General features: G+C 44.7%; 3 protein-coding genes and 1 pseudogene across 14 annotated transcripts in view; 2 read left to right on the forward strand and 2 right to left on the reverse strand.

Moving 5' to 3' along the window:
- The window catches only part of arhgap17a (Rho GTPase activating protein 17a), a 32,913-nt gene extending 23,195 nt beyond the window's left edge, over nt 1-9,718 (reverse strand). For 10 of the 11 annotated variants that reach the window (XR_015097444.1, XR_015097443.1, XR_015097440.1 and 7 more), the window contains exons 1-5: nt 9,184-9,718; nt 3,382-3,421; nt 822-926; nt 556-588; nt 2-78 (exon numbers count right to left, since the gene is read on the reverse strand). Coding sequence is in view for 3 of the 11 variants with exons in the window: in XM_086099216.1 (XP_085955342.1) it covers nt 2-78; nt 556-588; nt 822-926; nt 3,382-3,421; nt 9,184-9,236 (308 nt within the window). In the remaining 8 variants the exon portion in view is untranslated. The remainder of the gene's footprint in view (nt 1; nt 79-555; nt 589-821; nt 927-3,381; nt 3,422-9,183) is intronic. The other variant, XR_015097442.1, reaches the window with a different exon arrangement.
- A 426-nt stretch (nt 9,719-10,144) lies between these two features.
- lcmt1 (leucine carboxyl methyltransferase 1) lies at nt 10,145-12,941 on the forward strand. Its single transcript, XM_086138957.1, has 11 exons — nt 10,145-10,507; nt 10,577-10,668; nt 10,774-10,895; nt 10,986-11,062; nt 11,270-11,331; nt 11,414-11,516; nt 11,619-11,739; nt 11,903-12,004; nt 12,158-12,249; nt 12,422-12,519; nt 12,610-12,941. The coding sequence occupies exons 1-11, from the start codon at nt 10,422-10,424 to the stop codon at nt 12,630-12,632; spliced, it is 978 nt and encodes a 325-aa protein (XP_085995083.1). The 5' UTR covers nt 10,145-10,421; the 3' UTR covers nt 12,633-12,941.
- Nucleotides 12,942-13,000: 59 nt separating this feature from the next.
- LOC147189739 (uncharacterized) lies at nt 13,001-15,953 on the reverse strand. 2 transcript variants are annotated; one of them, XM_086138959.1, is made up of 7 exons: nt 15,904-15,953; nt 15,312-15,455; nt 15,062-15,196; nt 14,808-14,910; nt 14,058-14,211; nt 13,715-13,856; nt 13,001-13,636 (listed from the first exon to the last, which is right to left on the reverse strand). In XM_086138959.1, coding segments are annotated over exons 1-7 (774 nt in total). In that variant the 5' UTR covers nt 15,906-15,953; the 3' UTR covers nt 13,001-13,542. The 2 variants fall into 2 exon arrangements, with proteins under 2 accessions (XP_085995085.1, XP_085995084.1); XM_086138958.1 differs by having other exon boundaries at nt 15,810-15,921.
- On the forward strand, nt 15,862-18,960 carry LOC147189740 (solute carrier family 2, facilitated glucose transporter member 11 pseudogene; annotated as a pseudogene).
- Nucleotides 18,961-19,011: the final 51 nt, after the last annotated feature.

The following is a 19,011-nucleotide window of genomic DNA, read 5'->3' on the forward strand; positions in this document are numbered from 1 at the left end:
CCCAATTAAAGAGTCCTCACCCAGCTGGTTTCCACCTTCCACCATAGCCTGGGACAACGCCGTCAGGGGAAGCTTTTTCTGTGGCGGATATGTTTGTGTGGGAGAGAGGCAGACGCAAACAATGATTAGTCTCAAACACAAACAGTCCGCATTTCTATTCAAAAGCGTGAGGTTGAGGCCAATGGAAATGTCCTCAAGACTTTCCATTGAGCGGGCAAGAGGTGCAGTCACAAAGTCAGGAAGAGGAAGTGAGCTTTCTGAGAAGGGGGGGATGTGGGGGGCAAAGTTGAAGTTCAATGGGATACAAGAGGCGACCAGGTGAAGTGAATCTAGAAAATGCACAGTGTTTTTTTTTCCAAGCTCCTCGAAAACATCCAAGTTGTCCAAAACGTATGCTCCCAACCCTAATCTAATGAGGAAAACACAACCCAAACACTCATGCAGAGACTCTAGTGAAAGCGAATATAAACAGCTCAAGAGATGAAATGGAACAAGTGGTTGTAAACAGGCCAAGGAGGTGGAATACTTCTTTGTTTGTTTGCTTTTTTTTTTTACCTGACCATTTCCTGTATAGAGGCGTGGTACGGACTGTAGTGCATGATGGGTCGTGTGGGGGCAGAAAGCACAGAACATAACATCAAGTCTACTGGGATATTTCTCTACAATTCTGTTTACAATTTCAAATGATCATTTCTTGCAAGATTCCCAGTAAATCACACAGTGCCTATCACTAGTGAGCCATTTTATGAACAGGCTCGATACCTGGTCCTAAAAGCCACCGTGTAGGTGACCACCTGAGGTTGGACAAAAAGTTGACTCACGTGTCTTTTCTCGACTTCTGCGCCAATGTGTCCCTGTAGACACGAGACCATCTTCTTGTGTGTGTTGTGCGACACCACGCGCACCAACTCCATCCGCCGCTCAATCTGTTCGACAAGATGCCACAAATATTTAGCATTTGGATTTTAGAGTCTCGAAACGGAGACACCGACGAGCCGCATTTTGTGCATCTATGGCCTTGGAGATGTGGATTCGGGCTTTAATCTGTGGACTACATTTTGTTGTCGTCAACGAGTTTGTGTTCCGAGCATCGATTTGATTTGCGTCTGCCCTGAGGGGAGTTCAGAGTTCAAGCGTGATTGATAGGGCTGAGCCCAACAGAGCAACGCTGGAATGTTATCTTTAAAGCACATGGCTCATCGGAAGTGTCGCCCCGGCGACGGTCACTGTGCTGAGAGCGGGGCCGAGGCATTCATTAGTGTTCAAAAGGCGTTGGGGTTACACAAGCTTTCTCCTATCTGCGGCTCGGGCAACACAGATCCACTCTATGTTTGAGATATAATGCCGTCATTGATTAGCTGGTCAATGATGGGAGTCGCAGCTTTTTTGGTGGGAGGCCAAGTGAAGCTGTGCACTGTCCTTGTGATGCCAGGTGCTTGACTGGTGCCGGCCAGTGTCAACAATGTGCGCGGCATTTCCGTCACTCAGCCTTAGCCAAATAAGAGGATATGGGAAAACGCTTGGCAAGTTGACTCATTTATCTCCTCAAAAGCTGCCAGCACAAAAGGAAGAAAGCCGAGTTAAAAACAATGTTCCATGGGGTGTTGGGGGGCAAGCGGGAGGGGGACAAATGCAAAAGGGAGGATCAAGCAAATACCAGACAATTGTGTTCCAAATACAGAACGGCGTCAGAATTCCACAGCAGATATCCGCCTCCTTAAGCCAGCCTGTCTCCTTCGTGCCTCCCACTGTTCTGGCGCTCTTACGTCAGCCGTGACCCCCGGCGGCCCCTCCGACATTCCCAAAACAGCTGGGTCGAGTGCAAACTCACTGAACGCACACGCAAAGCACAAGATCTATATAGCCTTGTAACTTTGCACAGACTGAGCGCAGTTCACACTTGGCACAAAAACAAGAAGGGGATTCCCTTTCCGCCGCAGCAGGAGGAGGAAAAAAAACAACAAATCTATGTATTGGAAGTGTTTGGCTTATGCATCGCTAGGAAATGGTTTCCTTTCAAAACAGGATACAGAACACCACTGCAGAATTTCTGCTATGCGCCTCGAAAGGGTACCGGCAGGGTGTGTCTGACCAGTTTGGATGAGTTAAACAAGGGGGACAATCCCATGACGTACTCCAGGCTAGGGAATCCCAGACCCGGACAAAGACAAAGAAGGTGCCTGTCCTGCTGCCTGTATTTGTTTATTGGTTACCAAGAGAAAGGTCGAGTTTGGAATGGCAGGGGGAACAAAATATGACTCACTCAATATGATTTTAGGAATCAAAATAGTTTGCACGGGAGAAAGTGAAGCAGAGGTTGGTCGCGACTCTACCGGGCTGCTGTCAAATTTTCAAGGCGCACAATAGAGCAGATTGTGCAAGTCGGCGCCTTGTTCGTTGCGCGGCATTTCTGCGGCCTCCTACTGTGGTCAAGCCGCTATTAAAGAGGAGCAGCAAGGAATGGCAGTTCAGCGGGAAAACAGGGGGTGGGGGAAAAAAGATGCTTGGGTCGAACAGTACAGTAGACATATCATTCCGAAAAGCCAAGACGATGCGCGATTTATTAAACAAGTCGTGATTTAAAACCTACAACATAAATTGATGGCTAAATCCCTCCATCCGAGGGTTTGCGTCATCATCTTTTGATCCTCCAATCACATCCGTGTTGCTGAAGCCCTTTTGTGTGGATCAAGGGCAAAAATGTTTGTGGGAACATTTTCCGCGGGTGACGTTTGCTTATGTGCCGCTTACAAAACACAAAAGCGTGCGTTACTGTCGGTTTGATTTCTCAAAGCCGAACACTTTGTTTTACTTGCGCCCTCGACAACACCCTACTTTGAACACAAAGACACTTCATCGCTGGAATGCCTTTGCCGAGCGGCCACGATTCTGCCGTCAACCCCACCTGCTTCCTCAAGACAGACACGGAGGCTGGAGGAACAAGTGAGCCAGAGGTTTTTACGTCATGTATCTATCCGCCCTGGATGCCCTTAAAAAAAAATTTTCTTGAAACAATGCCTGGGAATCATTTGATAACGCTGAGGACTGAGATGGGCAAGCATGCAGCTGGAGACAACGGTAGAGCAGGGGCAGCTTTTCCAACACGAGGCATTTGGTTGTATGCGAGGACAAGTAGGGTGGAGGGTATGACACTTGTGACGCAAAACTCCACCCATTGCAAATAACTCCTTGGAATTTGTGTCTTTCGTCGTTCTACATAAACACACAGAACAAGATGCCTTCACGGGCTTTTATCAAATGCTTGGAAGGGAAAAAATAATAATAATAAAAAAGTGTGGCCAACACCCAACAGATGGAGCCTTTCCCTTGGATGAGGTCAGAATTGGCCCCAGCACTGCAAAAGTCAGATTAATGGTTTACCTGTAAAAGGTCATCGCTGAGAACTTCTGTTTTCTCCGCTCTGTGGATGGAAAAGAAAAACAGAAAGGAAGTGATCAGTACTGACAAGAAACGGGGCCATACTTCATTTCAGTTTACGTGTGATGAAAACATGTGCAAGGAGCGGACCGCGCGGCAGAAATACCGGTCCGCACACTGAACTCGGAACTCTGTGGGAACGTTATCTGGCGCAAGCAATCAAAAGGCTACACGAGTGCAAATCAAGAAAAAGAAAATGTGTAAAAACAGTCTTTAAGAGATTTCATAACATACAAATGACAAAAGCGTGGCACAGGATCAAACGGCGCAGCTCAAAGGGGGGAGTTGCTTCAGCTCCAGTGGGTATGTGATAACTCACGCACGCGGAGCAACAACACAGCAGTGCCCTGCCCCGAGCCTATTATTAGTCGACTAATAGTTGGGCCTGGTGAGGTCAGACAGATTAAATTCACTTAAAGGGAGAGGATACGGGAGGAACTAACGCTTGTTTAACAACACCTTCACATGAGTTGATTGCTACTGCTTGGAACGAGCGCAACTGCCGAGACAACCGTAACCTTTGTAAAAATGCTAACTTAGCCATGCCAAACGCATCATACTTGAGGGGTGTTTTTCCTCATGCTGGGGTGGCTTTTCTGCTGGTACTTGGGCTTCCTCCCATCTATAAAAAAAACAAGCACGTTTGGTTCACGGAGGGGACGAAATAGCACGGAGGTGTGAACTTAAGCACAAGTGGTCATTTGTCTTAACGTGCTCTGAGATTTGCTGGCTGACAATGAAAGATGTACCCTGCTTCTTGCCTAAATTCCACTGGGATAGGCTCCGGCTCACCCGCAGCCCAAATGAGGACACGCGGTATGGAAAACGGATCGATGGATGGATTGAGGTCTGCAGTGATTGGACAAAAAATGGCCGCTGGAGCTACAAGCTCCAGAATGCAATGAAATAAATTACTATCCTTGGATGGAATGAAGTGTTCAGTGCACGATGTTACTAATTAACAGTCAAACAGTTTACACCCGCCCTTTAAGGCGACTCACTTTGCCTCAACACGCCCTGTTTGCTGAACACGCCGAGGCAGGTAAGGCCGCCGACTAAAGTATACCTGGTAGACGCCTGCAATTTGAGTAACCGAAGCTTTCCACAAATTCTCCCTCAGACTGTCGTCTTGATGAACTGTAGTAACCTCATCAGAGCAGAGGACAGCTGCTTTCCATTACAAACATGCAGGCAGAGAGCAGGCAGAAACTGCCAGACTGACAGGGGAGCATAGTTTGGGGGTTCCGTGGAAAGAAACACAAATGCTGAGGTTCAGAGATCGCCGGGGGGCTTACAAACTCTGAAGTCATGTAAAGCCAATGCATGGATTTTTTTGGGGGGTAGTTGATGAAGTGACACATGCAGAGGAGAGGAGTTGCAGAAAAATATACAGAAACACAACGCAGCACTTCTGAAGTCAGTGTGGGATTTCTTGTTCTGGTGCGCACAACTCTGGCGAGGCGTTTATGTGGTTTGGTATAAATGCTAATTGATGGAGTCATCAAACATGCTGAGCCTGTAACCCGACATTCTCAACCAAACATTTGCAAGTTAACCAACGAAACATGAGCTGACTACGGGGTATGTGTGAATGGAACTTTGATGTACTGATGGAACACTTTAATACAGAGCGAAAGCTCCAGCATGAATCCTTGGGAGCTGCTTCGCGATGGCTGCAAATAGAATTTCCCACCACTGATGAGTTGTTGTTTTTTTTTTTTTCCAACACACCACAGTGCATCTGGCCCACGAGTCTCCAAGCTGACTCAAAACACACACAAGGAAATGTAACGTTAAAAAAAATAAATAAAAATGAGCCCTTAGTAAAACGACATCTATTTACTAGTGCACAAGACGTTCTAACCTCTAAAGTATGTGTGTGTGTGAGTAAAATTTAGCCATGAGCATCAACTGACATATTTTGGAAAAATATGCCCAGATGCCGCGAACCTTCATATTTTTCATCATCAACATGCAAGATGCGCACATCTCTGTCCTGGATGCTCGGTAATATATGTCCTAGTGGACAACAATCCAACAGTAGTTTTAAAACAATACACAACAACAAAATGGAGACATTTCTTGTGTCTATCTGAAATAATAACCTCATAAATTGTAATCTCCCTCTGCAAACAGGCCATCATGTCAGTTATTTGTGATTTAACAACCATTTTACTATTCCCTTGAAATCTTTTGGGTGAGTTTGGATTAACCAGCCTTCACCAGTAGCCAAGACCGAGAAATAAGGCCGGTATCGGGCCGATACTGTGCTGACTCATCACCGATTGTGCTATTATTTAAAAAAAAAAAAAATATATATATATATATATATATCCTTTCCTGATTGTGACAAATCATCAGTTTGTTGTTTTTAGCAAGACTCGTCTGTCCTGGCACTCAAAAAATAATAATAATAATAAAATTAAAAATAACGCAATGATGCTGCAGAGAAAATAATTGGCCCAGTGTAGCCCCGACAAGGGGACAACAAACAAAACAAGTGTTGAGCTTGCATCAGCTGACTTACAAGTGAAGCTAGGTTGCCCCCCCCCCATCCTGCCCCCCATCACAGTAAACTGAAGCAGCAGCCTTTGAAATGGGATCCATCTGACTACTTGACCACCGTGGACGCCACTTGGGAATGGTAACCATGGCGATCTACTATCAAAAAAAAAAAAGTGGAAATTGAGGAAGAGAATACTGCCACCGGAAGCACAATAGAGCTTCTGTTAGCGGGCGCGGCACACAATCAGCGGGCTGAGGAGTAGGGAGGGTCTTTCTGTTTGCAACAGTTGACAGCTTGAGGCACCCCGTAATGGATACTGTACCGGGATAAAAAGGAAATGGGAGAATCATTGAGTGACTCGGGCCATACAGTTTCTTCTAATACAACGGAGTGTGTGAGCAGTCAAAATGCGCAAGTGCGCGCACCACAACGCTAATTGAAACAACAAATCATGACTTGGGTCGACAAAACGGTCGTTTTTATCGTTTCACTTGAGAATGCGGTCATACAGTTCCCCGTTCTAATTTGCCTACAATGTGAATTGGTTCGTCACGATTCAAGAATTTCCTTCACCATTACTAACGAACTAACATACATAACTATGCGCACGCATAAAATATTACCATTACAGCCAATTTAAAACTTCCAAGGTGCTTTTTCAGTCTCGCCCATTCCAATTGGATGAAAGCCAAACGCTTGCGGTTCAACAAAAAGCCGTCTCATTTTGCCTGCCACCAAACCAAACAAACAGCTGACACCCTGACACACCTTGCTGTCCCCGGGGCAGAGTCTCTTGACACCCAGTTAAAAAATAAAAAATAAAAATAAAAAAACCACCCATTTTCTCTTTATTCAAATGTGACATTCAGTCAGGAGGAAGGCGCCCTTCCTTCACTGAAATACTTTAGATTGCATTACGCTGAGCGAGCTGTGGCATCAGAAAAGATGATAAAACTATTTAGAACATGAGTGAGGGGCGGACAGAAGTGTGACATCACGGTTGTGCCGATTAACCGAATGACAAATTACCCCCCCCCCCAAACAAGATCGGCAAAGTGATGCAGCAATGACACTAATGTGCACGTTTGACTGCCACGTGCGATGTCAGTTGAGACAAAGATATGACATATCGGTCGTTAAAAAAAATGTCATTTGATTAGAGTTGGCGGGTTTATGAAGAAATAACAACAACAATAAAATGCATCAATAGTTTTGTCAAGGAAAATCTATGAATTTGAATATCCACACAAAAGTTGACAGTTGAAGAGTCCCATCTGTCTATTGCTAAAAAATGCGCCGAGCTAGCAGAAACTGAAACATGTTGCCAATTGCCTGGTCTGCCTGTTCTCAACGATTTGTCTCTTTACATGTGCCGCAAAGTAACCTGTGAACTCAAACTAAAATACGCTGTGGCCGGGCAAATGGCCCACCAGGACAAGGTGGGGGACACCCTGGGCTCGTAGCCAATCAATCAAAGCTATTCAGCTCCTTTGTGGTCATAACTGGTCTTCAGCAACAACTGTCACAATCCCGATCTTGTCAGCCAAAAAGATGCGCATGAAAACCAGTTTCTCATAGTTTTCACCTCACCGCAACTCCAAATAAGGTCATGTTTTACTCACGGACATTGCTGTGTCTCAGGTTCTCTTTTCACCGGACTTTACACCTTTACGTGCTGTGACTAGATCCTATACGGCAGATGTTTACGACCATCTCTGGCAAACACAGATGTATGGTATGAGGCCAAGGGGTTCACAGACTGCCGTCTGAAATAACCACACTCCGCGTACGGAGGACATGCTGCTTAGCCTCTCCACTTCAGTTTCACTCGATGCATCAATCTTCCCCAACTCTCCGTTCTCTCGCTAGAAAGCAGTCGCTTGTTTCTGGGAGGCAGTTTCCTGTTTGCAAAAGGAGCAGAAGGAGAGATTTCCTCTCAGAGGGCGCATGCTGGACATAGAATTCTGCCGCCGCACAATCGCAGGAACCAGGGGGCAGCCGAGACGGCCTCGCCGCTCCTTGCAGACACGGATGTCCAAGCGGGCACCACCTTCACCACAAAAGATTTGTTCCGTGCTTGCCCTCATCTAAAACACTGACATACCAACCACTTGGAAGGAATGAAGGAGACCGCTTGTGCCTGAAAGTAATGCACTCTCTCACACAGGCATGGTTCTGCTTTCTACATTACGTTCCTTTCAGCTTTAATTTACAGCTGGTCTCCTGTATGAACAAATATTACGAGGATAACAGCTGCCGTGGCTCTTAAAGGTACTTAGTGAACTCTTTAGGTGGTACTTACGCTGTCCATAAAAAAAAATGTCCAAGAGGGCAAACCATGTGTGTGAACGTCTTTTTACGATCAAAAAAGATCTGGAGACAAAACGCATGATGTCAACCTCTTAACCTAACCATGTACCTAACCATGACTTACTTTTAGGATATGGTTGAGTTTGCATGCATGTCTCATTTAGAACGAGGCACACTCCACAACTACGTCAACCAGTAATGAAAACTATGCTCATAACGTGGTTCATCTTATCTTCTTGAGTCTATCACACTGATTATATTATTTATACTGTAGGCCGTTGTACTAATGGTGACACACAGGGAATGTTGCCGACTGCTTCAATTTTTCATACACAAAAGTATCACACATACACATAACGTCGTTTGGAACGTGTACGTGTGATTTATCTGTTCACACAGGTGGAACGACTTGAAATATCGGCAGAAGCTGGCTCTACATTTGGACGATTCGTTATGTTCACACAATACAAGAGCGACTGTATATCAAATAATCTGCTTTACTCGTCGCGGTACACAAATCCGTCCATTTTGTATAGTGCTTATTCTGTTTAGGGTCTTGGGGGGATTTGAAGCGCATCCCGTAATCATGACATGAAAACTCCAGATGGGCCAGGATTCGAACCTAGAACATCACAATTGTCAGGTAATTTAACAACTCGGCCAGCGGACAACACCATCGTGTTCTGTGGGTCCTGCACTGGCGTGATGATTTTAAGGAATCCCCATTCTTTGAACAAGCAAATTTGACGAGCCTCCTCATCTCCATTCATGTGACCCTCATTTTACAGCCTCCATAGCAAGACTTGACTGTGTGGAAAAAAAGAAAAATCAGGAAAGAAAACACAGTGAACACCGTATAAAGTCCTATTAAGGTGAATACACATTTGCTATTTTGTTCTGGAGTAAATAACTTAACTTGCGATACTTGCCTGCCAACTGTTTGATTGGCGAGTTGCTTCATGCGATTAAACTGCTTCTTCATTTTCGGTCCTCCGAAAGTTCACACTTGGGAAAAAAAATGTTGACTTTGGATAGTCATGAAGTTCACATCCAGCCTCTGCCCGTTTTCAACTTTCCCAGCTATCGCTGTGACAGGGAAAACATGCGCGAGCCATTTGAGCCCAAAGCCAATTAACGATAGTTGGTTGCTTGCTAGCTTCTAAATTAGCCTTTCCGAAGTGGAAATGTCTTCAGAGAGGTGCGACGGCATGGTCCACCAACTTGCTTTTGGCGATATTTCCGAGCGTGAAAGTCGCGAAGGAAGCCGCGGGGCAAGTTTCACTGGTTCCAGCGGCCTTTCATCACTCTGAGCGGAGCCGGACGGTCCCCGGTTGGTGTTTGGTTGGTGACACCCGCTAGCCGACGAGCTAACGCTGCGTGAAGCGAGTCGGTAGTCGAGTAATCCGTCAAAGCGCTTTTTCCCTGTCGAGAGGAGAGAGTGAAGTGGAGCTCCGCTTGCGGGGAGACAGGGGGAGGGAGGGAGAGAGAGAGAGAGCGAGCAAGAGAGAGAGAGAGAGAGAGCGAAAGGGCGCGCGGAAGAACGTCACTGCATCATTTAATTTCAATTTGATATTTTTTAGTCTTATTCATATAGTTTCAATGATATGAAGTCTCACGTTTTCCACAATAGCAGGAAAAAAGCATTTAGGGCTTTTATTTGATGAGACCATATTTAGTACGTTATACAAATGTTTATAATTGTTCAAACTGATGTTTGAGCTTGTATTGTACAGTATTTAAATAACTGTTTTACAGGTGATTCGAAAATGAATCAGGTTTGAGGTTCGTTGCCGCTCCAGTCCAGCAGAGAGCGGTAATGAACGTCAAATCTGTTTGCCGATTGCCAATAAATACTAGTGAAGAAGAAGTACCTACGTTCTACTTCCGGTCCAAAACCACCATTACATTAACAGTCGGCCGTCCGCAAGCATGATATCCCACTGTGAAGTTTAATTAAATGTTGTTTCGATTACTGTCGCAGTCATCACGTTATTCTGTTAAACTGATAGTGGGTTTATATTTATTTGTTAATTTGTTCCCGCCTTGTGCAATAAGGATACTCTGCTGGCGTCGTTAGCCTGGCAGCTAGCCTCCTGCAAGGGAATAACAAGAGTGCAATGGTACAGTTGATATTTCAGTTTCGCAAACGTTGCATTTAGGATCGTTCATGGCAACTCGGCACCCCTTCACTGACACGGATACTTCCGATGAAGCGGTGAGGGCGACGTGTGATGATGCCACGGCGTGCAAAAGGTGAAGTGTGTGCTTGGAAACCTGCACTGCTGTTTATTTGAAAAAGGTTTAATGATGTCTGCTTTCTAGGTTTGCCATTAGTAAAGGCTACTGGAAAGACCCTTACATCCAGTATTTTGTAAGATCTGTTGGTGAGCGGAAGGCGCCTGAAATCAATCGAGGTAAACAATGTTTATACAAGTTGAAATGTTTCCATGATCAGTAACTGTCGACAACCTCGAGCCAGTGTGTTGGTCAAACTGATTGTTCCTGTCTTTATCTTACAGGTTACTATGGTCGTGTTAAAGGTGTCAACCATCTCCTTGATGCATTCATAAAGAAAACACAACGTGACTGTCAAGTAATCAATCTTGGTGCTGGATTGGACACCACCTTCTGGAGACTTAAGGTCAGTTTGCTTGCCGACTGAGTATAAACGATTGTCATCATCATCGGCACCTAGCGTTGAAGGCCTGCGATCATGGTTTGTTTGTAACAGGATGAAGACCTCTTGCCCAAGAAGTATTTTGAAGTTGACTTTCCTACTGTTGTGGCCCGGAAAATACACTATATAAAGTAAGATAGCCAGGTAGTTTGGTAATATTTTTATGTCTTTATCTTTGCAAACAATTTTTTATTGAAGTACATGGCTTATTTAGTCTTAAATAAACTTTACTTTTTAGGGACGCGTAGGCCGACTACATCACTGTATTCGAATGTCGATCTGATTTGTCTGAGCAACAGCGCAGTTATATTTTTACATTCTAATGCCTATTCAACTAGGACCAAACCACACTTATCCAAGCCTATCATCGAAACCCATTCAACAGATTCCTTGCTACTAGGTAAGCCTCAAAGCTCATGTCAGTGTTGTTAAGTGTTCAACAAATATTAGCAATTAGTACTTTTGTGCATTCATTTCCTCAGATGCCCACAGCCTTGACTCCGATCGATATTGCATCATTGGCTCGGACCTCCGAGACATAGCTACTTTGGATGAACAACTGAAGAAGTACCATCTTAACCCAGAGTATGTGAGCATGAAATGTGGGTTTCATCTCTATCTTGAAGATGAAAATGTACTTGCGAACAAGCGGATGATCGTTACACTGCGCTTAATTTTGTCCTATAGGTTGCCTGCTTTGCTGCTTTCAGAGTGTGTGTTAGTCTACATGACACCCGCACAATCCTCCAATTTGGTTCATTGGGCTGCAAACACCTTTCACACAGCCATGTTCATCAACTACGAACAGGTAACCACAATCCTAATACGGAGGTACCTTGACTTTTATTTTGATTCAAATATTTTAATAAAATTAAAACGCATAACTCAAAGTATTCATCAAAACTGAACATCTGCAAAAGTGTTCATTGAGTCTTGAGATGATCTCGCAGGTGTGCGTGTGACATGTCCAGGTGAACATGAGCGACCGTTTTGGCCAAGTGATGATTGAGAACCTTCAGCGGCGTCAGTGCACACTGGCCGGAGTCGAAGTCTGCCAATCTTTGGACTCTCAGGTAATTTTGTGCAAAGGCTGGCTCACAACTTATTCAGAACTGGGCAGAGGCCAGATCTACTTGCTTGTGTAATTTTGTACTCCAAATACCCAACTATCCGTACACGAGCAATTAAAATACTCATTACATTGCTCCTTTCGAAATGGTTTGCAGAAGGATCGGTTTCTCAGGACTGGCTGGGATCATGCGGATGCTCTGGACATGGTGACGGTCTACAGTATGCTTCCTCAAAAAGATGTGGAAAGGTAGTACGTGCTCTCCGGAAAGGGATGGGATCATGATATGCTTCAGTGTGTCACAGTCCACGTTGGTATTCATTATTCTGTGATAATAAGCCGTTTACAAAGGAACATTAACATTAAAAACAACCTAGAAAACACTAACTTGCGTCATATTCTTGGCTCGTCTTCATCGCAGAATTGAACGACTGGAGTTCCTGGACGAAAAGGAGCTGTTGCAGCAACTCCTCCAGCACTACAGCATCTGCTGGGCCAGCAAGGACAAGCTGAGTCTGGGTAATGATGCTGAACACTGTACGCTTCTTGAAATCATGTCGGTACCCAACCATTTAATTTACAAGCCCATCCGCGTTTGTGTTTTGTCAGGTTTGTCACAGTTGGCGTTTTGACTGAAAAATTCCTCCACTTCGTCGCTGGATGAGCGGTTTTATCGATTTAGTCTATCGCCGCGTGCATCATGGTTGTGTTCCGGCGGCTTTTGATTGAGCGACGAGGAGACTTATGAATGCTTTGTGAAGATGGCTTGGTGTTTTGTTTGCGGTGTCGACAAACTTAAAAAAGGATTTTAGTTGGCAGACAAGACAATCAAGCCTCTTCACATTTCTGAATCCACTCATCAATGCAGGATAGTCAAAGAATGTCAAACTTTTAATTATGTGCCACTTTGGTTGTATTTATTAATAAATTGCTTACACCTTCTCCTTTTCATAAATGCTCCCAATAAGATGAAATGGGAAATGCGCACTCTACTTCTGCATTCGCTTTTCATGTTTTATTTTAGGATCATTGAAATGTCATCTATATATTTGAATGTTGTCAATTGAATAAATTTTCTGCATATTCCCTACACTTCATGAAAATGTCAGCAATCACAATCATTTCTTAAAAAAATCAATTAGCACTGCAGCAGTATGTAGTTTGGTACACGTGCATTCCAAGAGCAACCATAAACGTATAAAACAACTTCAGTGGCTTAAATGAAAGCAACTGTCCACTAGAGAGCGGTATAGTTCATGATGATTACAATGAACAGTTGATGTCCACTAGCACCTCTGCGGGATGACCCAAACGGAATCAGATTGGAAATTCTGCAATTATAGATCTTGCCTTCAATCTTTTTGCCCCCTCACATAAAAAAAAAAAAAAATGGACTGGGGAAAGCGACAGCTGCACAGAGTTCTACAGTATTCCAATGTTGCTTTGAAAGTGATATAAAAAAGGAAAGGGGAAAAAACGCATTCACACAACAAATGTTTCTTCTCGTGTCATGTTTTTTTTTGTGGTGGGCAATTATTTTCTCTAGCGGGAGGAGTTGGAACTAGAGCGTGACCGGTGGCGACGGCGGCCAGGTGACCGGGACCTGCGCCGGACTGGGGAGCGTCGCCTTGGCGACCTGAACGACAAGAAAACGAATCACCTTGAGGGGCTGCTGCGAGACAGTGCGTGACCCTGCCTGAGCTCTGGTGCTCACCTTCTCCTCACGCGAGGCGGAGAGCGTCGCCACATCGGGGGTGGAGGCGGCATTCTGCGGGGAGGGGACATCCTCCGAGGTGGGGCGCGCACTGTCGGTGCCAGAACGGCTATGACTGTAATCTCCTGACCATCAATCTGTCCTGGGAAGATCAAAACCCCCCCCCAAAAAAAGGAAAAATCCCATTTGCTCTCTGGACCTTGCTTGATTTTTTTATATTCTTTTTTACAAACAACATATATGGCCCTAAAAAGCCACCAGCAAGCTAAAAACAGTAAAAATCAAGGCCAGAGGGTTAATGAACATCGATCCAGCCTTTCAAGCCCACCACAGCATCCTCTACCTCCATCCATGTGTTTGAGAGCCTTTTCGGCTTCCTCGGGGGTCTCGAACTCGATGTACGCGTAGCCCTTGGACAGATGAGGGTGAACGCGGTTCATCGGCATGTCGATCATCTTGATCTTGCCATAGGTGGAGAATATCTCCTGGATGTGTTCCTTCACACAGACAGTCACAGCACTCTTTCACTTTTTCCAAATCCAAATTAACATCTCACACTTTCAGGATCAATGGTTCAGTGACTTTTTACAGAGCATATATTGTCACAGAACCCCAAATTCATCAAAGACAAAGAGAAATTACTCATTGGGCTGAACATTGTCCAATGCTCATTAGAAGTACGACATGAATATCTGACACTATTTTTCAAAGACTAAATACACAACCGGACATCACATCTAGCGCCCGCTTGACTACTTGGGTAATAATGCTTCGCTCTTTTATCCTTTAACTCAATTGTAACGTCATCACAGATAAACCTTGCGACATCATTTTTTGTCACATCGTCACAAAACAAACATTCACCTTTGTGTCACACCAATGGATAATTTCGAGTCTTCAATGAAAAAAAAACACACAAGAACACTCAAATTCTGTGATGCAGGCTTGTTACAAAGCACTCAAAAGATCGTGGCCTCTCCATGTAAAGACAGATTTGTTTTTAAGTTTACTCCTTAGTTTCTTGAGTAACCTTAAGAGGTTTCCTGTTCCTGTGTAGCTCAACCAGAGTTTTCCAAAGTGTTGGTGCATTCACCTTGATGACATTCCTTGTTAGTCGGCCCAGACAGACCTTGGTGGGTTTTGGAGCGGGACTCTTCTTCCGCCGTTCCCGATCATCTTTCTTGATCACTTTGGGTCTGTAGTCAGCAAATATCCAGTCCTGTTATTTTGTTCCAAATACACTGCAATAAGATCATTTTGATTTGTTGTGGAAGAATTCCGATATTCTCTTCAAAGTAAATGGAGTCACTATTTGCTTAGTTTAAAATATAAATGGGAATTTTGTACTTTGAGAGGGAGCGTCGTCGGTTGGGTCGTTGTCGGTTGGGGCTTGGCGATGACGAAGATGAGCGGGAGCTCGAAGAACCGGAGGAGCTTGTGGACGAGCTGGAACTTGAACCCGAGCCGCTACTGGAACTGGAACTGGGCCAAGAAGTGGGAGGAATACTTTTTTTGCTCACTGGTACCGTTGAAGGATATGAGGATGCTTTCATTGTTTTATTTGACAAGTTCCACATTTATATTTTTTAGGTCTGACCTGCTGGTCCCACTGTGCGCACCGGGTCGCGTTTGGCTCTTCACTCTGCCCTGATCTTTTTCAGCGCCATCTTTTGAGGCTCCTGATTTCCGTTTAACTCCTTGCTTACTCTTGTCATCCTCCTTTTTGGTTGGCGAAGACGCCCTGTTGGACAACAATTCAGATTTACTCATAAAAAACGGAAATGGGTAAGTGCATAGCTGAAAATGATGACATAACAACGCCTACTGCATTCAGACAAAACTGCTTTGAAGAAAATTGCAATTAATGTCAGTCAGTTATGTGGCTCGAACTAAAAAAAGGAAAGACAACGCGCAAAACACAATCGACAGAAATGTCTTGACACATTTCGAATTGTACTGACTAAAGTTCAAACAAGATGACACACAGTTTTTGACCACGAAGGCAAACGTTTTCATCTTCCCTGGTATCCTACATCAATGTTACCGACACCTAGGTACTTCATATTAACTTAATAAACACTTATGGTGGACTCACGTTTGTGAAACAAAACTCATTCCTTAATATGATGCTAGTGGTCTGTATATTTCTGTTCAAAAAACAAAAGAAAGATATATGAGCTGTCACTTACATTTATCCTCATACACACGACAGTAACAGTCGCATTCTGATGACGACAGCACAACAAACCCAATCAGGATACAGCGGAAGACAAATCATTATCCCGATGTTTATTCTTTCAGGGGAAAATTGGTTTCGCCAACGCACTATAATCTTTGATTTACAGTTATTGAGACAGTTAAAGAGACATTAACCAGTATATGCTTGCTGATATAATTCAATTATTGTGGTCGATTATTAATTGGAAGTGAAAACATCGAAAACATTCCTCCTGACATCTGACAATCAGGAAGTTACCATTCCGCAGTATTACTGTTTGCTTATTGGCACCGTTATTCTGTCTGGCAACCTCAGCAGGTTCATTCTCAGAATCGGAAGATACGCTACGCGTTGCAAATGCGATTTTAGGATAACTCACTGTGGTGTTGTGAAGACCACTATTTGTTTTCCTTTGTGGGACACAAATGTCTCACACAAAACCGACAGGAAATGCAGAAGAGGAAGCGGCCGGCAAAGGATCAAGTTCCAAAACACTTGCTCTGACGGTTTGCTCCGCTGCCATTGGAGGCACCTTCCAGTATGGATACAATATTTCGATTATCAATTCTCCCACCAGCTACATCCAAACGTTCATCAATAATACCTACGCAGCACGCAGCGGCACAGGCTTGGCGACGACCCACGTGACTCTTGTTTGGACTCTGATTGTATCAGCTTTCCCACTTGGTGGTCTACTTGGAGCCCTGCTGGCTGGACCGATGGCGGTGCGCTTGGGAAGGAAGAATTCTCTGCTTTTCAACAACTCTTTTTTGCTCGTAGCTACTATTTTGGTTCTGTTGTGCAGAATCGCAAGGTCGTTCGAGATGATCATCTTCGCACGGTTTCTCGTGGGCATTAATTCAGGAGTCAGTATGAATGTCCAGCCGATGTACTTTGGGGAAAGTGCCCCCAAACACCTCAGGGGCGCCGTAGCATTTTCCTCCGCTGTTTTCACGGCCTTAGGCATTTTCTTAGGTCAAGTTGTGGGACTGACCGTGGTGTTGGGAACAGAACCTCTCTGGCCCTACTTACTAGCTAGCAATATGCTTCCAGGGTTGATCCAGGTGCTGACGCTCCCCTGGTTCCCCGAAAGTCCAAGATACCTACTCATTGACAAGGGGGATAGGGAAGGATGCGTCCGGGCACTTGCAAGACTCCGTGGTGGTGTGGCCCCTGTTCTCGAAATACAGGAAATACTGGAAGAACAGCAGAGGTATTCAGATCCTGGATCTGCAGCTTCTGCAAAGACACCCTGGTCCCTTTTTACGGATCCTGATTTACGATCCCAGCTGCGAACAGTCATGGTGGCAAGCAGTGCCATGATGCTGTGCGGCAACGACTCCATCTATTTCTACGCTTCCTACATATTTCTTCAGGCGGGCATCCCTGCAGATAGAATCCAATACGCCACCATTGGCACAGGGGCATCTGAGTTGACTGCTGCCATCCTGAGTAACTTCCTGATTGAACGAGTGGGCCGTAAGTGTCTTATTGTTGGGGGCTACACTCTTATGTCTTTCTGGTCCATCGTCTTCACCGTCGCCCTCACGCTCCAAAAACAAGGAGTAGAAGGGATGGCTTACCTCAGCATGGTATGCGTGTTCGGCTACATCCTTAGCTTCGGCTTGGGCCCAGCAGGCGTGACAGGCGTCCTACCGGCGGAGATCTTCGACCAGACGGCCCGGCCGGCGGCGTACATGGTCGCCGGATCGCTAATGTGGCTCAGTCTATTCCTGGTGGGAATGTTGTTTCCCTTTATCGTCAGCGGTCTGGGGAGCATCTGCTTCCTGCCGTTCTTGGCTGTGTGTTTGCTGTCAGCTGTGTTTTTGGGGCTCACGGTCCCAGAGACGAAAGGCAAGAGCCTGGCTGAGATCACCGCGGAGTTCGATCGGAAGAATGGACGAAAGATGCCGGCGGAGCAGGTGAATGAGCCAGTGGAGGATCGCAATGTGCAGGAGACAGTCAACAGCTACTTGTCCTTACCAAAAGACCTTGACCAAGAAGACTGAACTCAGGGAACTGTGGCCATCTTATTTATCTTCCAGATCTTCGTGTCTGAAAGTCTGTGCAGAATTGCTTGCTACATCACCACCAATATAATCTTCAGTTTTTTTTAAGACCTTATAGGACACTGTAGCATTTTTAAAAAAAAAATTCAATCACATGCTGTTGGAAGATGACGTACTGTACTGTACTCACACCTCACTGATGTTACTACGGCACGAAATGACATTTAATGCAATGGTCGTAAAAATTGGGAAAGGTGCCCTTGAGAGCATGTTTAGAATAAGTCACTCATGTTTGTTCCTTGCACTTCCCTACTGTGCAAACTGAGTACTGCATCATGCTCCATAGTTTTGTGCCATTTGTCATTTATGCATCATTTCAATCGTAGGGCCCCTAACACTGCGTACTTGGAAGCGTGTAATCATTTATCGTGCCAAAGTTTTTTTTTTGTTTTTTTTATGAGGTTTCAGTTGAACGAACGGCATGATGTTGCAATGCTCAAGATCATGAACGCAGAAATGCATCCATGCAAAAATCATCACCGGTTGTTCCAGTTTCTGTCACTTGGTGCCAAAGAGCAAATGTCACACTCACAAATGAACGTTGTACAGTATTGTCATTGGAATGAAATGCAATCGATTGCTGGATCAGCTGCTGCTGCTTTTGCTGTATATGGCCTCGTCAGGCCGTCGGGTTCTTTTTGAGAGTGCTCACAAGTCCAAAGAGAAGTATTCTGCTCACTGAGAAAAATTCTTGAAACTCGTTCTTGTAGAGAATCAGTCACGTCAAGTCAGACCCAAAAAGTAAACAAGGAAATTCAGGTTTTGCTCATGCATGTTGCACATCTCTGTACTGTATGTCAATATTGCTTCTCCAAATGCTAAAGATACTGTATATTTGTATATGTGTGTGTATATAGCTGTATGAATATATATATGTGTGTGTGTATATGAACAAAGCAAAAGGGAAAATAAATATGGAAACTGTATCTATCTCAAGACAATTAAACCCGATGACCTTCCCCACTTTGTAACTTTTCTGATGTCTCGGTTGTCATTATTTTCAACCCATC

This window comes from Hippocampus guttulatus, chromosome 19, assembly GCF_054856545.1.
Source record: "Hippocampus guttulatus isolate MCC_2025c chromosome 19, RoL_Hgut_1.0, whole genome shotgun sequence".
Taxonomy (NCBI): Eukaryota; Metazoa; Chordata; class Actinopteri; order Syngnathiformes; family Syngnathidae; genus Hippocampus; species Hippocampus guttulatus.

Coding starts and splice junctions, on each gene's coding strand:
- LOC147189739 (XM_086138958.1), bottom strand. CDS start 15,829: ATGAGTTTTGTTTCACAAAC. Junction 14,212..14,807: donor TAACAAGGAATGTCATCAAG/GTGAATGCACCA, acceptor GTCTGTGTGAAG/GAACACATCCAGGAGATATT. Junction 13,637..13,714: donor CCGCCTCGCGTGAGGAGAAG/GTGAGCACCAGA, acceptor CTTGTCGTTCAG/GTCGCCAAGGCGACGCTCCC.
- lcmt1 (XM_086138957.1), top strand. CDS start 10,422: ATGGCAACTCGGCACCCCTTCACTGACACGGATACTTCCGATGAAGCG. Junction 10,508..10,576: donor GATGCCACGGCGTGCAAAAG/GTGAAGTGTGTG, acceptor TCTGCTTTCTAG/GTTTGCCATTAGTAAAGGCT. Junction 12,520..12,609: donor CAAGGACAAGCTGAGTCTGG/GTAATGATGCTG, acceptor GTGTTTTGTCAG/GTTTGTCACAGTTGGCGTTT.